Here is an 18997-nt window from a genome sequence, read left to right on the forward strand (position 1 = left end):
ATATTCGTATTTGATTCGAACTAAAAAACTGATATTCGCACGGGCCTAATTTTTAATGTTACCATGGACAGTTCAGTAAAGACTGTTTATTTTACATTTTTTTTTTTTTAATTCCATCAAGATTCCAGCCGAAAAAATTATTTCCCATCTGAAAATTTCCCAAATTGAAAAAAAAAAAAACATTCCTGCACAGCCATATAAAATAGACTTGTACAGCCAGCAAACAGACGAACTTGTATGTAATATTTTTTTCTTTCTTTCGTTAATGTCTCACCAACAGCAAGATTATTAAGAGGGCACTCCACAACCACACAGACCGGAGATATTGGCAAAGACATTAGGTATGGCCTACATTGAGTAATCATCCCAGCATGTCTGGAGTGGTTTGGGATAGGCTTCTGTACATAATGTCTCTCTCCCCCCCCCCCCCCCCCCCCCTGCCCCGGCAATTTAAATCAAACTTCAAATTGAATATCACAATATGCACAAACGCTGAATATTTTTCGGATTAAATTTGAACATACATTAAAAATTTTTTTCTCACTTCACAGAGTCCAAGAAAAATTGATCCAACACAATAAATAAAAAAAGGGGGGAATATACACGCAGCCATAATAAAGAGGTGTAAAATAAAGGAAGTTTAAAAAAATTACTAGTCATAAATTTTCTTAAAACAGTAAATTTTAAGTTTGAAAGTTGTATTGTTTATCTGATTAAATAAATTAAATTAAGTATTAATAATTTACATCATAATCACCGATTATTCATTAAATATGAGAAAAATGTTGCAGAAAAAACTAAATTTCACAATAAATCATCTTATCGTCAAACATGTTTATTTTTTTCAATAATTTTTTCTCAATGAATCCCATTTGGTGTAGGCCTCACTATTCAACCCACGGAAAACCAGAAATTACAATGGTTGCAGAAGGATTATATCCCAGGTCCTGTGGTATGAGAGTGCACACACAATGAATGCAAGCACAGGTGAAATGGCAAACTACAGACAAGACAACATGCAGTTCCTATGCAGTCGAACGCGGTACTTGTGTTGCACCCACGTAATCCCCGCTGCACGCTGACGTTCTTGCACGAGATCTTGGAGACGTCGAACTGGTCGGCGCCGCACGTCTGACAGAGGTCTGGGTCACACTCCCGCACGGCCAGGTAGCACGGACACTGCTTGGTGTTGCACTGGGCCTTGCAGCGGCAGCCAGGGAAACGATTCTGACCTGGCAACACACACCACCTTCGCATCAGGACTATCGGCAGTGTTTGAACTGTTTGTATGGGCATGTCTTTTTATAATGTAATTGTTTGTACACCTTTGAAATCATAAGCCAATAAAATCCTCAAGTTCTCAAATACCATCAAAACCTTAGTATTTGAAGGATTTAACATACAAAGGAAAAAATACAAAGAAAAGTATTAGAGAAAATGAAGTAAATTAAAAAATTTACCACTGCTTACCTCTGAAGTATATTAATTAAATTTTTTTCTTCCTACCTATCATGTTACTAATCTCCAAAATACTGCACTTTTAAATAAAATATAATATATAATGGTTCTGAAAACTTAGTTTGTAAACAAAACATTTAAAGGATTGAATGTTTCAACATCCTAGATAATATTTTTAATTTCTTGTACATTATTTCATTTCTTACCCTTGAGACCTAGATTCGGATTCAAGGGGTATATTCAAGGTACTCTTTGGGATACAAATATGGGAAATGGATTCCAGAAAATTGGAATGATTCAACCCATCACTTTATTTTCGTGTGTGAGAGTGAGAGTGATTGAGAGAGTGTGAGAGTGAGTGTGAGTGAGTGTGAGTGTGAGTGTGTCTATATATATAAGTTTTGATTTTTAGCAAAATTAGAGTTACAACAAATTATCTTTATTTTCTGTGAGTCTGTTAAAAGCAGAACATCTCCTATGTATTTCTTTCAGCGCAATTAAGAATTACAATGAACAATATTTATTCTCTGCAACTCTTATTTAATCTTGTAAATCTCAAAAAAAAAAAAAAAAAAAAATTGTTTTTTGTACTTAAGTCAATAACTTATATCTTGAAATTGAAAAGTAAAATCCAACGTGTATAGCTGAAACTGAAGGAGACTGAAAACGCACTCACAGTCCGAACTGCACTGGCAGAACTTCTCGCAGAAGTTTCCCATGGTGATGCACATGCACTCGTTCTGCTCGCACGGCCGATTCGGGTGGTCGCACGGCGTGAAGTTGCACACATGGTTCGAGCTCGAGTCCTTCTTGAGCTGATTCTTGCGACAGTGCATGGACCACAGGCGGACCTTCTTCTTCTTCTTGCGCGGCGGAGTGAAATCCTTGAGCGACTCCTCTGTCGGTATGTCTGCTGCCTCCTTCAAGGCAAACTGATACACCTGTGCCACATAGGAAAATATACACATGAGACACTGTACTTTATCATAACCACAACACATTTGCACTGCAAAATATTATGGCTAAAAAGAAAATTTTATGAATTTTATTAATTTAAATTTTTTTAAAACAAGAGGTCTCACAATTATTTATTTATATAAATTCAGGTTATTAAAAAAAAAAAGGGCATTATTCAATAAATACGACACTAAAATGATTTTTAAAGCATATTTCACCAAAATAAACCAAAATAAAATGTTTTGACTGAAGCATTTTTACAATATAATTGAAATATGCATGTCTACAACTGAAATACTCTGTACAATACAAAAAAATCATTTAACAGTTAAAAAAATGTAATATGAGTTAATATGATGTGACGAAAAGTTTATGTCTTCTACATATTTCCATCTTAGGTTTGTGCTAAATAAATAACAATCGTTGAATTAATAATATTAGAACATTAAATTTTCTTGACTTGATGTAAGTTTTTGGACATACGCCATTGCTAAGAACTTTTTCTGTTGAAGAAAAACTAATAAATAAAATAAATAAATAAAAATAAAAATAAAAATACTCAAAAAAAGATACAAAAAACACACAAAATTAAGCAAACAATTGCTGTTGTCAACAAGGATATGAACACCACAAAATATTCCGAAACAGGAATATTGTTTCGGAATATTTTGTGGTGTTCATATCCTTGTTGACAACAGCAATTGTTTGCTTAATTTTGTGTGTTTTTTGTATCTTTTTTTGAGTATTTTTATTTTTATTTTTATTTATTTATTTTATTTATTAGTTTTTCTTCAACAGAAAAAGTTCTTAGCAATGGCGTATGTCCAAAAACTTACATCAAGTCATGCACTCCCATTGCACAAATCTTTTAAAGATAACATCAATGCCCGGTATGGACCCGGTATGCATATTTCTCTGAGGAAGTTGGAAAAGAAATTAATTGATTTATCACAATGTTCGAATAACTTGACTTTTCTCTGTAAATGTCGCAGTAAGGGAGTCATTCCTAGAGGACTCACAATCAAATCCCCGGTCAACAGCAAACAGGCTCAACAAATAACCCGGAAAGCCAGCCAAAAGCTTCTGAGTGAAAGAATTGCCGCATATCACTGCCAAAAATCACATTTGAACAATGAAATTTCGGCACTACAGCTTGAAATTCAGTCTACCCTCAATACTAAAGATTTCAATCGCATCTATCAGTCCATCACGAATCTGGTCCAAAAGAGGTCTCTACAGTGCAAAGAGAAGCAAAAAGATAAATTAGCCAAACTGACGAGTAAGATGAATACAAAAACACATCCCACAACACAGAGCATCAACACTGTCGTTAATTCATCTTCAAGAAAGCTGTCCAATAGCGAGGAAAATGTTTTACAAAAAGGCCTCAATTTCAGCATTGCTCCACGACACATTCCTGCACTTGACATAGTTTCATCTGTTGAGAGTGCAATATACAAACTTCCTGCCGCCAAACAAGATGAATTTCGTTGGAATGTGCGTACAGCAATCACTTCAGCTGGTCCACCTAAACCGAATCTGCCGCCTGATGAATTAAAGGCCATCAAAACTCTGAAATCCGACCATACCATTGTAATCCTCCCAGCCGATAAGGGTCGTGCTACAGTCATACTTGACAAACCAGACTATGAGCAAAAAATTACTGATTTGATCACCACAGATCAATATACAAAACTGGTAAAAGACCCCACAGCCAGCATTGAAAGAAAAGTGTACCAAACTCTAAAAAAACATCAGAATCACATCCCAGAAAAAACTAGATCAGAACTGACACCACACAGCAGTAAAGCACCCCACATTTACGGTCTTCCAAAGATTCATAAACCCGACATGCCTCTGCGCCCGATCATCAGTTGTTGTAATTCCCCATGCCAGAAACTATCAAAATATCTCCTGAAAATTGTTGAGCCACTAGCAGGACAGACAGATACATTTGTCAAAGATTCTAATCATTTTATTTCTATAGTCAAAACACTGAAAATAGAAAACAATGATACCCTGGTGAGTTTTGATGTCCAAAGCCTCTTCACTAATGTGCCAGTAGCCGAAACACTCAGCATTGTCAAGGCGAAATTGGAAGCTGATCCAACCCTAAAGGACAGAACTATAATACCAATCCCATCCATCATGGAAATGATTACCCTCTGTGTCACCACAACATATTTCCAGTTCAAGGATATTTTCTACAAACAGACCGATGGCATGGCAATGGGCTCTTCTCTTTCACCATTTATGGCCAATATATTTATGGAAAACTTTGAGCAAGAAGCACTTAGCAAAAGTAATAGCCCTCCAAAAATCTGGCTCCGTTATGTGGATGATACCTTCACTGTCTGGCAACATGGACCTGAAACTTTGGAGGAATTTGTGAACCACCTCAACTCTCTGAGGCCATCAATAAAATTCACATATGAAAAAGAAACCAAAGGTAGCATTCCTTTCCTGGATGTACTAGTCAGAAGAAAAAACAACAGCCTGGAAACAAAAGTATACAGGAAACCTATGCACACAGGCCAATACCTTAATTTTGCATCCAACCATCCCAAAACAACAAAAACCGGCATAATTCACACACTAACCAACCGAGCTGAGATTATTTGTTCTGATGAGAAATCTATTGCGGTTGAACACAATCATATAAAAAAAGAACTCATAGCCAATGGTTACCCTGTCAACACCATCAAACAGCATTTGAAATCCAACAAAACACTCAAATCCACAGAAACTGAGAAACCTGCAGGAACCCTAGTTATTCCATATGTTCAAGGGCTTTCAGAAAAAATAAGACGCCTAGGAAATAAATATGGACTTCAAACAGCATTCCGTTCTAAATCTACTATTAAAAGTATTGTTACCAAGGTGAAACCAGCCACAGAAAAATTACAAACTCACAACTGTGTGTATCAAATCCCCTGTGAATGTGGCCACATGTACATAGGTGAAACTGGCAGAGCTCTATCCACCCGAATCAAAGAACACAAAAACAACTGCAAGAAGGGTGAAACCCTAAAATCCAGACTTGCTGAACATACATGGGAAAATAGCCACAAAATTCTCTGGGAAGACTCCACACCACTCATACAGGAATCCGATAAAATAAAAAGGAAAATCAAAGAATCAGCCTTCATTATTAGCAATAAAAATATTTTCAGCCAGCAGAGCATTGAATTAAAAAATATGTGGATCCCTTTGATAAAGAGAGAAACATCCCTGCAGCACAAAACAATAGCCAATACTCAACCCACCATAACCAATCCGCTTTAACTACATGGTGCACAGCCAATGGGGAGACAGCTCGTCTGTCATTGGCTGAGCAAGATGTAGCCCTTTCTCTGATAAATACCCTCATTTTCCAGCCCCTTCTCAGTCGCACCTGTGTTTCCGTACCATGTGCGTCTCTGCCTGAGGACGGGAGCAGATAGCAGTTCCCGAAACGTCGCTTGTTTCTGTTTAGGTAAAACTATTGTATTTGTTTGTTTTTTCGTTTTGTCATGTTTTTTGTCTCGCTTCAACTGTTGTGCTGAATTATTTTGGGTTTCAATATTTTTGTGTTGTCATCATTTGTGGGGATTTTTTCGTTCTCTTAGTACATTTTTCTTTGTTTTTTCTTTGTTTGCTGACCATTTTCCTGTTTCGGAATATTTTGTGGTGTTCATATCCTTGTTGACAACAGCAATTGTTCGCTTAATTTTGTGTGTTTTTTGTATCTTTTTTTGAGTATTTTTATTTTTATTTTTATTTATTTATTTTATTTATTAGTTTTTCTTCAACAGAAAAAGTTCTTAGCAATGGCGTATGTCCAAAAACTTACATCAAGTCATGCACTCCCATTGCACAAATCTTTTAAAGATAACATCAATGCCCGGTATGGACCCGGTATGCATATTTCTCTGAGGAAGTTGGAAAAGAAATTAATTGATTTATCACAATGTTCGAATAACTTGACTTTTCTCTGTAAATGTCGCAGTAAGGGAGTCATTCCTAGAGGACTCACAATCAAATCCCCGGTCAACAGCAAACAGGCTCAACAAATAACCCGGAAAGCCAGCCAAAAGCTTCTGAGTGAAAGAATTGCCGCATATCACTGCCAAAAATCACATTTGAACAATGAAATTTCGGCACTACAGCTTGAAATTCAGTCTACCCTCAATACTAAAGATTTCAATCGCATCTATCAGTCCATCACGAATCTGGTCCAAAAGAGGTCTCTACAGTGCAAAGAGAAGCAAAAAGATAAATTAGCCAAACTGACGAGTAAGATGAATACAAAAACACATCCCACAACACAGAGCATCAACACTGTCGTTAATTCATCTTCAAGAAAGCTGTCCAATAGCGAGGAAAATGTTTTACAAAAAGGCCTCAATTTCAGCATTGCTCCACGACACATTCCTGCACTTGACATAGTTTCATCTGTTGAGAGTGCAATATACAAACTTCCTGCCGCCAAACAAGATGAATTTCGTTGGAATGTGCGTACAGCAATCACTTCAGCTGGTCCACCTAAACCGAATCTGCCGCCTGATGAATTAAAGGCCATCAAAACTCTGAAATCCGACCATACCATTGTAATCCTCCCAGCCGATAAGGGTCGTGCTACAGTCATACTTGACAAACCAGACTATGAGCAAAAAATTACTGATTTGATCACCACAGATCAATATACAAAACTGGTAAAAGACCCCACAGCCAGCATTGAAAGAAAAGTGTACCAAACTCTAAAAAAACATCAGAATCACATCCCAGAAAAAACTAGATCAGAACTGACACCACACAGCAGTAAAGCACCCCACATTTACGGTCTTCCAAAGATTCATAAACCCGACATGCCTCTGCGCCCGATCATCAGTTGTTGTAATTCCCCATGCCAGAAACTATCAAAATATCTCCTGAAAATTGTTGAGCCACTAGCAGGACAGACAGATACATTTGTCAAAGATTCTAATCATTTTATTTCTATAGTCAAAACACTGAAAATAGAAAACAATGATACCCTGGTGAGTTTTGATGTCCAAAGCCTCTTCACTAATGTGCCAGTAGCCGAAACACTCAGCATTGTCAAGGCGAAATTGGAAGCTGATCCAACCCTAAAGGACAGAACTATAATACCAATCCCATCCATCATGGAAATGATTACCCTCTGTGTCACCACAACATATTTCCAGTTCAAGGATATTTTCTACAAACAGACCGATGGCATGGCAATGGGCTCTTCTCTTTCACCATTTATGGCCAATATATTTATGGAAAACTTTGAGCAAGAAGCACTTAGCAAAAGTAATAGCCCTCCAAAAATCTGGCTCCGTTATGTGGATGATACCTTCACTGTCTGGCAACATGGACCTGAAACTTTGGAGGAATTTGTGAACCACCTCAACTCTCTGAGGCCATCAATAAAATTCACATATGAAAAAGAAACCAAAGGTAGCATTCCTTTCCTGGATGTACTAGTCAGAAGAAAAAACAACAGCCTGGAAACAAAAGTATACAGGAAACCTATGCACACAGGCCAATACCTTAATTTTGCATCCAACCATCCCAAAACAACAAAAACCGGCATAATTCACACACTAACCAACCGAGCTGAGATTATTTGTTCTGATGAGAAATCTATTGCGGTTGAACACAATCATATAAAAAAAGAACTCATAGCCAATGGTTACCCTGTCAACACCATCAAACAGCATTTGAAATCCAACAAAACACTCAAATCCACAGAAACTGAGAAACCTGCAGGAACCCTAGTTATTCCATATGTTCAAGGGCTTTCAGAAAAAATAAGACGCCTAGGAAATAAATATGGACTTCAAACAGCATTCCGTTCTAAATCTACTATTAAAAGTATTGTTACCAAGGTGAAACCAGCCACAGAAAAATTACAAACTCACAACTGTGTGTATCAAATCCCCTGTGAATGTGGCCACATGTACATAGGTGAAACTGGCAGAGCTCTATCCACCCGAATCAAAGAACACAAAAACAACTGCAAGAAGGGTGAAACCCTAAAATCCAGACTTGCTGAACATACATGGGAAAATAGCCACAAAATTCTCTGGGAAGACTCCACACCACTCATACAGGAATCCGATAAAATAAAAAGGAAAATCAAAGAATCAGCCTTCATTATTAGCAATAAAAATATTTTCAGCCAGCAGAGCATTGAATTAAAAAATATGTGGATCCCTTTGATAAAGAGAGAAACATCCCTGCAGCACAAAACAATAGCCAATACTCAACCCACCATAACCAATCCGCTTTAACTACATGGTGCACAGCCAATGGGGAGACAGCTCGTCTGTCATTGGCTGAGCAAGATGTAGCCCTTTCTCTGATAAATACCCTCATTTTCCAGCCCCTTCTCAGTCGCACCTGTGTTTCCGTACCATGTGCGTCTCTGCCTGAGGACGGGAGCAGATAGCAGTTCCCGAAACGTCGCTTGTTTCTGTTTAGGTAAAACTATTGTATTTGTTTGTTTTTTCGTTTTGTCATGTTTTTTGTCTCGCTTCAACTGTTGTGCTGAATTATTTTGGGTTTCAATATTTTTGTGTTGTCATCATTTGTGGGGATTTTTTCGTTCTCTTAGTACATTTTTCTTTGTTTTTTCTTTGTTTGCTGACCATTTTCCTGTTTCGGAATATTTTGTGGTGTTCATATCCTTGTTGACAACAGCAATTGTTCGCTTAATTTTGTGTGTTTTTTGTATCTTTTTTTGAGTATTTTTATTTTTATTTTTATTTATTTATTTTATTTATTAGTTTTTCTTCAACAGAAAAAGTTCTTAGCAATGGCGTATGTCCAAAAACTTACATCAAGTCATGCACTCCCATTGCACAAATCTTTTAAAGATAACATTAAATTTTCTTATTTTAAATTTTTTTTTTTCAATTCTAATTAATTTAATGATTTTTGTCATTTAGTGTAATATGTTGTATTAACTTTAATTTTGGTTTTACATGATGTACTGACACACCCTTCAAAGTTATTTCAGTTTTATCAGAATTCACCATAAAATATTATGCCTATGGCTATTACTAATGCATGCTTGATGGGCAAGTAATATTCCAAAATTACCCAGCAAAATTTAATATATTTTTTTTAATAAGTAAACTAAGTTTTTTAACATTTGAATAAACAAATTACATGTGTTAAATATAGAGAATTAAATTATAAAGCAACTAACTATGTATAGGATGATAAATAAATATATCCATAGCTCCAATTTTTGAGGTAAAGATGTAACCAAACTTTAATTTAAAACAAAAATCTAAAGCTTATATCAGAGTACCTAATATGGTATTTTTTGTTTTCATTTATATAATTTGAATGGATATGATATACATAATATTAGTAGAGACCTGAAAAAAGTGGGGTTATTTTTTCTCAAAAGTGGTGTTATTTTCCCCAAAATTCGTGATATAAAAGCGAGGTTATTTTATTTAAAATTTATTTTTAATTTGACATCGTGGATGTTTCAAATGAAGTATTCTAAGTATTCTGAAGTATGTCTGATTATTTGATTAAACAACAGTGTTATTTTTACTTTTGAATACATATGCTGATAACACACAATTGCATAGAAAATAACAAATTTAAATCATCATTTAACAAATTAAGTACTTACTGAATACAAGAAATTTCACTAAAGGAATTTGTTATAGAGCACTTTAAAAATGGAAAGGCTAGGGTTAGTATAATGCTGCACTATTCTGATAGTGATAATAAATATTTACAAAAAAAATCACACTGTAAGTTATTTGTTAATTTTGTTCACCAAAAGAAAGCATGGTGAAAATTTCAATGTTTTTTTTTCCTTAAGGTTTTGTCGTCTGTCTGTTACGACATTATTGTAATGACTAAGCAGTCGCTCACTGTCTACATTGTTTGTGGGTTTCCAGACAGCATGCAGCACTGCCAGTGCAAATTCACTGGACTTAGCACTCAGAGTGGTCAGAACTTGCACAAATTCTATACTCTTTTCAGTCTTGATTATTTCTTGAACCTCTTCTCTTAAAGCTTTGTAACCCTTAAAAAGTTCTGTCTCTTCAATGTTCTTCATTTCAGTGATACTTTTCAAAGTGGAAATAACATTTTCGGTCTGGTTCAGGATTATATATTTTGGGTTGAACAACTTGCTCAAAGTTTTGAAAACTGGAGCTGAGGGGTCACCATTAAATAACATTTGGAGTTTATCCATCGCAAGTGCTGAGGCCTTCTGGCATTCGTGTTTGATGTAAGCTTGCTCACTCGTAGTCAACTTACTCATTGCACTTTCTAGAGATGAATGGAAAATTCCCTTTGAATTAGCTTCAAACCCGCTTTTTACACTTTCCACATCATACAAGGTGTGGGCAGTGGGATAATTCGCTCCTTCCAATTTAGTTAGCAAGTTCACAAGCTCTGATGCATGGTGCTTTATAAAAATACACTGAGCCAAAACTAACTTCACATCTTTATCAGAAAGCGAGGACAGGTATCTTATCCCAGCATTGCTAGACACCTGGTCAGACCCCTTGAAAAATGAAATGATGTGAATGAAGTAATCTGCTAGGTAGAACACTGCCTTGAACCAGGCATTCCACCGGGTAACTACTGGCATAGGAAATGGTGTAGCAGGCTGTGGGGTTTCTTCTTCCAGATACTGGAGGTATTGGTGCTTTCTTTTTCTAGTATTTAGAAAAGCCGACTTAACATTCGACACAGCATTGTTAACATCTGTAAGTTAACTACTGAGCACATTCCCTACAAGAGAGAGTTTATGAGCCCAACACTGAATGTGAGACACATGCTCACCAAACAGCCCTTGTAGACTTTTGATACATTTTGTCATACATCGTGCTGCGTCGGTGATAAGTCCCATGATGTTTTGGTACTTAAAACCATACTTTCCCACACATTCTGTGATGACCTGAGCGAAAGTTGTATCATCTGCCTTCTTCAAGAAATTAACAGACGCCACTACAAGTTTTGGTGGTGCAAATATGTCTGTAAACACTTGAAATAATACAACGAAAACACATATGCCCATGCGGTCTGTCGTTTCGTCACAGAGAATGTAGAGATGATTGTCAGATACTACATCTTTGACACTTTTGAAGTAATCTGCTGCTAGTTGGGGTGTGTATTTTTCCCGTAAGTTTTTCACACATGGCAAATCTCCACCACCTAAAACAAAATGAAAATTTTGGGGTAAGTAATGCTGAAGAATAGAGACTTTTGCAAAGTTGGGCTCAATGTCTGTAAAAGGGTAGGCCTAGACCTACGATGCTAAATCATTTTATTGCATTAGGATTTATTTTTACATTCATTCTGCATTCCAAGAAACCAAATAAGTTAGCGTCAATGTTTGTGGGGCAAAAAAAAAGTAACCTAACCTAAAATGCTACAGAAAAAGTAAGTTGGGCCTAATTACTCTAATACCACAGTAGAGTAGCCTATTAACATCAAGGAAATTAATTCACACACTTTTTGTAAAGAAATTGCGATGACATATTTTTGTACTTTGAGTTTTGTCTACTTCGAAGCAGTAAAAATACTAAATAAAGTAGGCCTACAAGTTACCAACTTGCCACCATATTTTTACTAAATAGGCTTAAGTTACATTAAGTTACTTTACTAAACACGTGTGTATCAGAAGTATAATAAATATTTGGTGAGTAATTCACCGAAATAATTTTAGGAAACACTTTTAAAATTGCAGGTGTTGTGAGTTGAGAGTAGTTCATAGGTTGGTATGAAATGAGAAACAAAAATAAAGGCATTATGAAAACACAACAGCAGGTAAGTTGTGTACAGATCGAGGTGGTGTTTTCACACATTGCAAAATGCAAAAAAAAGAAACAGAGGAGGGTGGGGAATGAGTTGAGTTATACCCGGCCTCGTGAAAGAAAAAAAATTGATGCTTTCAGCTTTTCAATGTGTATGGACATTGGCATTATTTTTATTAAAACAGCAAGTTTCACCGACTCTCCGACATGGTTAGGCCTATGCACTGTAGGACCTAACAATACATTATTTAATGACCTAGAATTAATAAATACAGAAGAGCTGAACTCAGAATGCAACGGGGAAAAATCGTACCTTCAACGAACTCATTTAACCATGACTTTAAATGTGGGTCTTCTAATTTCTCCAGCAAATATTTGCCTTGGCGAATGCCTCTGTCGTTTTCATTGCCATGTGTTCAATGTAGATTTTACGTTGATTTACGCTGCCGAAAATCTCGACAACAAACGTCTGGATTTTCCTTTCAGAAGAACCACTCGTGTATTTTCTTTTAGAGTTGACATGTTTTTCACTTTTTATGTGTTTTAAAACAGAATCTTTCCTTTCAAATACCACTCTGCAGTTGCAGTATTTACACATAAGCGGTGACGCATCTGACGCATAAACACCGGCACTTTTAAATTCGTCGGCTCGTTGCCGTACACTGACTGGAAGTTTTGGCATCTTTAAACTTATAATAACGGCATGAAACTTTAGATAAATCACTCGTATGCGACAATCACGTCAAAACCCAAGAAGTGAAATCTGAAATGGCGATCGTTTCGCGTCGCGTGTGGATGTTTTACTCCAAATCGATTAGTCAAACTCATTTAGATACAGTGACTTAGAGAACACGTATATTAGAAAACGATAAATATCGATGTATTCAATAGGAAATATCGCCAGCTCGTAAATTCGTTAAATGAATCGTGAATAGTTATTTGTTTACAACAAATTCGCGTTATTGACTCAAAACATAAAAAATTGTGTTTCTACTGTGAAATAAAGAAATTTGTGTTATTTTTCGGGTTTATCGCGATCGCGAATTTTTCAGGTCTCTATATATTAGATACAACTATTAAGTATTAAAAAAAATTATAAGCCAATTAAATTTAATATAAAATGAATTTGTATGTTGATTTAATAAAAAAAAAATTATTTACTACAAAATTAATTTGTTTATTTTAAGACTACTCATCCTTCAATATCTATTCGTCCAGTTCCGTCCAAGCTACCATGCTAGTCAAATACCAGTTCCTGTTCAGAAAACTTTATAGTACAAATATTGTACTTGTCAATATACTTGATGACATGCAACATGAAATTAATAACAAGCATATAAACTGCTCACTTTATTAGACTTCAAAAAGGCATTTTACAATGTTGCTCATGATTATATCTGTGCCAAACTGAAATATATAATTTCAATTTCTCTGATAATGCAGTTGCATGGTAAGTCATACAAACAGAGAGTACAAGACAAAAAACACATAACACAGGCTAGACACTGTTACTCAGTAGGGCAGAGCCGAATACAAAATAAAATTAACCAGCGGAACTAATACTACCATCTTAAAACAGAATTGTAGAAAGTTGGATATCTATTAGACTAAGTTAATTAATCTAAATAATTAAATTATTTATTTTTATTTAGTTTTTATTTAATATTTTATTATTTTATTTTTATCCAGTATATCAAGTTTATCAAGTATTATAGTTAGAAATTACTCCAAAGATTAAATCATTCCTCTTTGAAGTTGTGCACTAAGTAAAAGTTAGTTGAATATTAAATAATGGAACTCTTAGTCCTTTATCATCCAGTATAAACTTACAGTTAAGTTTTGAGTAGGGATGGGGCGAATCCTGATTTCCTCGAATCCGAATCCTAACTCAAATCCTCGACTGGAATTGCCGAATCTCGAACCCAAACCCGAATCTTTTAACAGATGATGTCCACATATCTAATGTAAGTGAGATGTATTCTGCTTGCACTAAAAGTCCCTTGACTTTATCACATGTAGTTTGGTACATTTCTGGTATAGCCTAAGTGTATATAAAGACAAAAAAATTTTCTTGAGAAATTTCAGTTTTAGTACAGATTAGCGGTTAGGATTTTTTCTATAAATAAGCTAGAGGTCTGCGAGCCTAAGAATTTTACTTCGAGCCGAGCTTGAGCTTTTGTGGTACAGTTACACTTTTGGGAAATTATTTTTATCTTAAACTTAGTATAATGTTTGAATAAAGTATTAAAATGAAGTGGGCTTATTAATTTTGGGTAACTATTTACAGTGTGTGTTTATATTTTGCACTGCTAGAAAGAAATAACATTTTTTTCCATTGAATCTTACCTGTTTCCATTGGTTCATTAGTAGAGACCTGAAAAAAGGGAGGTTATTTTTTCTTAAAAGCGGTGTTATTTTTTACAAAATTCACAACAAAAAGCGAGGTTATTATTTTTATTTTTTTCATTTTTATTTGACGGCATTTAAAGGTCAAACTGTAAACTAATGTTTATAAATAACTTTACAGAAATTTTGTTTTGTAAGTAATTGTTTTATCCTATTTTTAAAAAAAAGTAAATGTTCATAAATATTCAAATTATAAATCAGGAATTCAGTCATCAAATGACAGCATAGTGAACACTTCAACATTTATTTCTTTCAGGTTTTGCCTTCTGTCTGTGACAACTAAGTTGTAGTGACTAAGTAAACGTTCACTGTCAACATTGTTTGTCGGTCTGTAAACAGCACGGAGGGCTGCTAATGCAAAATTATGGTAATTTATACTTTGAGAAGTCAGCACTTTCAACATATCTACATAATTTTCAGTCTTGCAAATCTCTTGCACATCTTCTTTCAGGGCTTCGTAACCCTTGAAAAGTTCAGTGTTCTGAAAATTACTGAGTTCAGGAATGGATTTCATTACTGAAATAACATCTTCTGTCTTGTTAAGGATGATGTTCTTTGGGTTGAAACACTTATTTAAAGCCTTAAATACTGCCGCAGAAGGGTCATTGTTCAACAACATTTGCATTTTGTCCATGCTCAAAGCTGTAGCCTTTTGGCATTCGTGCCTAGCACGAGCTTGGTCACTAGTATTTAAGTTACGGGTAGCATTTTCAAAAGCAGAACAAAACACACCCTTTGATACACACTCAAAATCTTTACGGATACACTCAACATCACCATACAGAGTATGACCTGTTGGATACTTTGAACCTTCAAGTTTGGTCAGAAGGTTCACGAGATCAGCTGCATGATGTCTGATGAACACACACTGAGCTAAAATAATGTGAACATCCTTGTCAGATAATGAAGACAAGTACCTGATACCAGCATTACCCACCTCCTGAAGCTCATACCCCCTGAAAAATGCAATTATGTGAACAAAGTTCTCAGCCAGATAAAACACAGACTTGAACCAGGAATTCCAGCGAGTTATGACAGGCACTGGAAATGGCGAAGCAGGCTGTGATGTTTTTTCTTCCAAGTACTTGAGGAACAGGTGCTTTCTTTTCCTGGTGTTTAGGAATGCAGACTTCACATTCACCACAGCAGAGTTTACTTCAGTAAGTTCACTACTAAGCACGTTTCCGACAAGGGAGAGTTTGTGAGCCCAGCACTGGATGTGAGCAACATGATCACCAAACAACACTTGCAGACTTGTGACACATTTGGTCATGTATCTGGCAGAATCAGTTACGAGTCCCATGATATTCTGGTACTTAACACCATACTTGCTAATACAGTCTGTTATAGCCTGAGCACAAGTTGTAGCGTCTGCCTTCTGCAAGAAACTAACGGAAGCAACTAGAAGTTTTGCAGTATCAAATATTGCTGTATTAACTTGAAACAGTATTACAAAAACACACCTTCCCTTGCTGTCTGTGGTTTCATCACATAGTATATACAAAGGATTTTCTGATGCAACATCTTTGACTTTGTTGAAGTGTTGTTCTGCCAACTGAGGTGTATATTTCTCCCTTAAGAGTTTTTACACATGGTAAATCTCCACCACCTAAAACCAAAAGAAAAGTCAGATAATTATTTTATTTACAGATGATACTTTTTATAAAATACATTTTGTATAGCATATACAGCTATGTTTTATGCACTACAATCTAAAATATAATTAATTGACATACTAAAATCAAGTTATTCTATGATTTCTTGAACTACATAATAAACACAGGTTTGAATAAGAAATGCATCATTCTAATTATGGATTTTATAACCACATTATAACTGGAACTACATAATAAAGTAAATTTAAAAACTTCTCACCTTCAATGAATTCATTCAACCACAACTTTATGTTTGGATCTTCCAATTTTTCCAGGGGTATATTTGCTTTCGCGAACACCTCAGTTGTCTTCAGTGCCAAGTTTTCAATGTTTATCTTTCGCCGTTTGACACTGTTGAAATTTTCAACAACAGATGTCTGCAATTTCCTATCGGAAGGACCACTAGAGAATTTTTGCTTGGCATTCACATGTTTGTCACTTTTTATGTGCTTTGCCACAGAATCTTTTCTCTCAAATGTAACTCTGCAGTTACAGTATTTACACATTAGTGTAACAGCATCGGATGCATAAATACCATCACTTTTGAACTCATCAGCTCGTTGCCTTGCACTAACCACATTTTTTGGCATTTATTATGTGGAGCAATTAACATTTAAGCCTGGAAATGTTGATAACGGCAATGTTTACAAGGGTATATTAAAACAACAAGCAGGCAGCTATAAAAAAAATAGTTTGGTCGCCTGCAGCATAAAAGACGTTCTGAGCGCTAACATATAAACAGAGGATGTGGAGCGCCAGAGGAAAGATAGATGTTAGACAAGGGGAGGGGGCAGCGGAGGAAAGATAGATGTTTGACAAGGGGAGGGGGCAGCCTTTCACGGCAGTAACAAAGCAAGGAGGAAGGCTGAGGCATCCTGTGGCTAGTTCCATTAGCGCTGTCTCCCTCCCTCCCTCCCTCCCCCCAATCGTAAATCCTTTTCAGGGAAAGTCCAAAGTGTCGTAACCTGTCACCCCCCTGTCCCCTCTCGCTACAGCTTCACGGAGACATTTCCAAGGCAGTAAAACCAACAGCGTCAAAACAGGCATAAGTAACACAGTTTAGACGCAAAGAGTGTTGTTTTTCAACCAAGCTTACTCACCCAGCACCCTGCGCAAAACGTGTAGTTTCTCAACTAAGCTCTTCCAGCCCTCTGTAAACATTTCAAAAGCCATAAAGAAAAATAACAGTGGCCAAAACTGGCACAAGTAACGCATTTTAAAGGCAAAGCGTGTAGTTTTTCAACTAAGCTGTTCTAACCCTTGGCCCAGCATGTGAAGATACCGTGATGGTTCTTGGTATTGGGGAGAAGAAACGTAACATTCATGCTTTTGTGTTGAAATTCCTGACAAAGACGGAAAAAATGAGAAAATCGCATTTTAGCTTCAAAACATCAAAATTCGCGTTATTTTTCGGGTTTATCGCGATCGCGATTTTTTCAGGTCCCTATTCATTAGTAACTGATATCATCCAACTAACATAACCAAGTATATGTTTGTGTAAATGTAACATATCTTTGGGAAAATTTCATCCTTGTCAATTTTTCTGGAGTCCTTACTGAGCTTCAACAAACTTAGCACCAAAAATCATGTTGTTTGAAAAGTACATTCACATTGTTTCAACATTTCCACTTTTCAGCACAATAATTCTGAGAGAGATTGTCACAGAGTCTTACTAAATTCTGTTCTTTAATCTATCATGCAGAACAATAATTTGTTCTGCACGTTCAGGAGTTAATTTAGCTCTAAGATTGGAGATAGTGTTTCAAGAGAAGTGTGTCTCGCTGGCAACCTGCTTGGCTGGAATGCTTTAGTAAAATTGCTTAACCTCAAAATTAGTGTCATAAATATCTGTAACTGGTCATTAAAGTTTAATCAATTGAAAGTAATAAAAATAAAAGCATTTTACTTCATTCAATTTACACTTGCAAAAAAAACATACAAACATAAACCTACATGGAAATTAAAGTCTTTTTCAATATCCTGAAGTCTGAAATATGTTTAATCATGTCATTAAATGTAGAGCTGTATTGAAGAAGCCGATTTTGCCAATATTTAGTTGAATCGGCATTTCTGCCGACTTCCGATACAGTACGCTTGTTAATATTCGGCCGATATTACTGAAAAACGAAAGAGACTGCCATAACCTAAAAATCCATACCATTTTCACTTTTCGTAGTAGTACTGCATTCTTTCACATCGCATAATTTCTTAGCATCATGTGCCAACCGTACATATCAAAGTTTAACATCCTTTTTTTTTTCAACAATGTTCTTTAATTTAATATGTCATAAATAAATAATACATTACTATCACGGTAAATATACATCTCGGTTGTTATGGTAACTATAGTGCAAATATGGTAGCTATCATGCTTCTGTAGTAATTATGGTATTCTACAAAGAATCTTTAGTTCTTATTATGGTAATTATCTTAAAATAACTATTGGGTTTGTACTGTAGTTATGGTACATCATCAATATTTCTTCGTATGTTGTTGTTCATTTGTCTTTTCTTCATATTTACGTTCGCCATTATTTGAGACAGGAAGTTTCAGAAAAAATTTTAACTGACTTTATATCACACATTTAATGGCGTAAATGATGAGACCTCGGGCAATTTAAACGCTTTATACGGAAAAACCTACCATGCGGGACCTCGTAAGCAAGTTTAACTGTAATTTTTTTCCGTAAATAGTAAAAAACCGAATCCTTTGACGAATCCTATATCAGACCCGCCG

General features: G+C 35.7%; 1 protein-coding gene across 2 annotated transcripts in view; it reads right to left on the reverse strand.

The window, feature by feature from the left end:
* Positions 1–18997, reverse strand: part of LOC134546159 (histone-lysine N-methyltransferase E(z)) — a 96429-nt gene that overhangs the window by 22695 nt on the left and 54737 nt on the right. Inside the window, exons 10-11 of one of the 2 annotated variants that reach the window (XM_063388727.1) lie at positions 2135–2399; positions 1062–1232 (exon numbers count right to left, since the gene is read on the reverse strand). In XM_063388727.1, coding sequence (XP_063244797.1) covers positions 1062–1232; positions 2135–2399 — 436 coding nt within the window. Of the gene's footprint in view, positions 1–1046; positions 1233–2134; positions 2400–18997 lie in introns of both variants that reach the window. The other variant, XM_063388726.1, reaches the window with a different exon arrangement.

The sequence above is a fragment of the Bacillus rossius genome, chromosome 1 (assembly GCF_032445375.1).
Source record: "Bacillus rossius redtenbacheri isolate Brsri chromosome 1, Brsri_v3, whole genome shotgun sequence".
NCBI classification, from domain to species: domain Eukaryota; kingdom Metazoa; phylum Arthropoda; class Insecta; order Phasmatodea; family Bacillidae; genus Bacillus; species Bacillus rossius.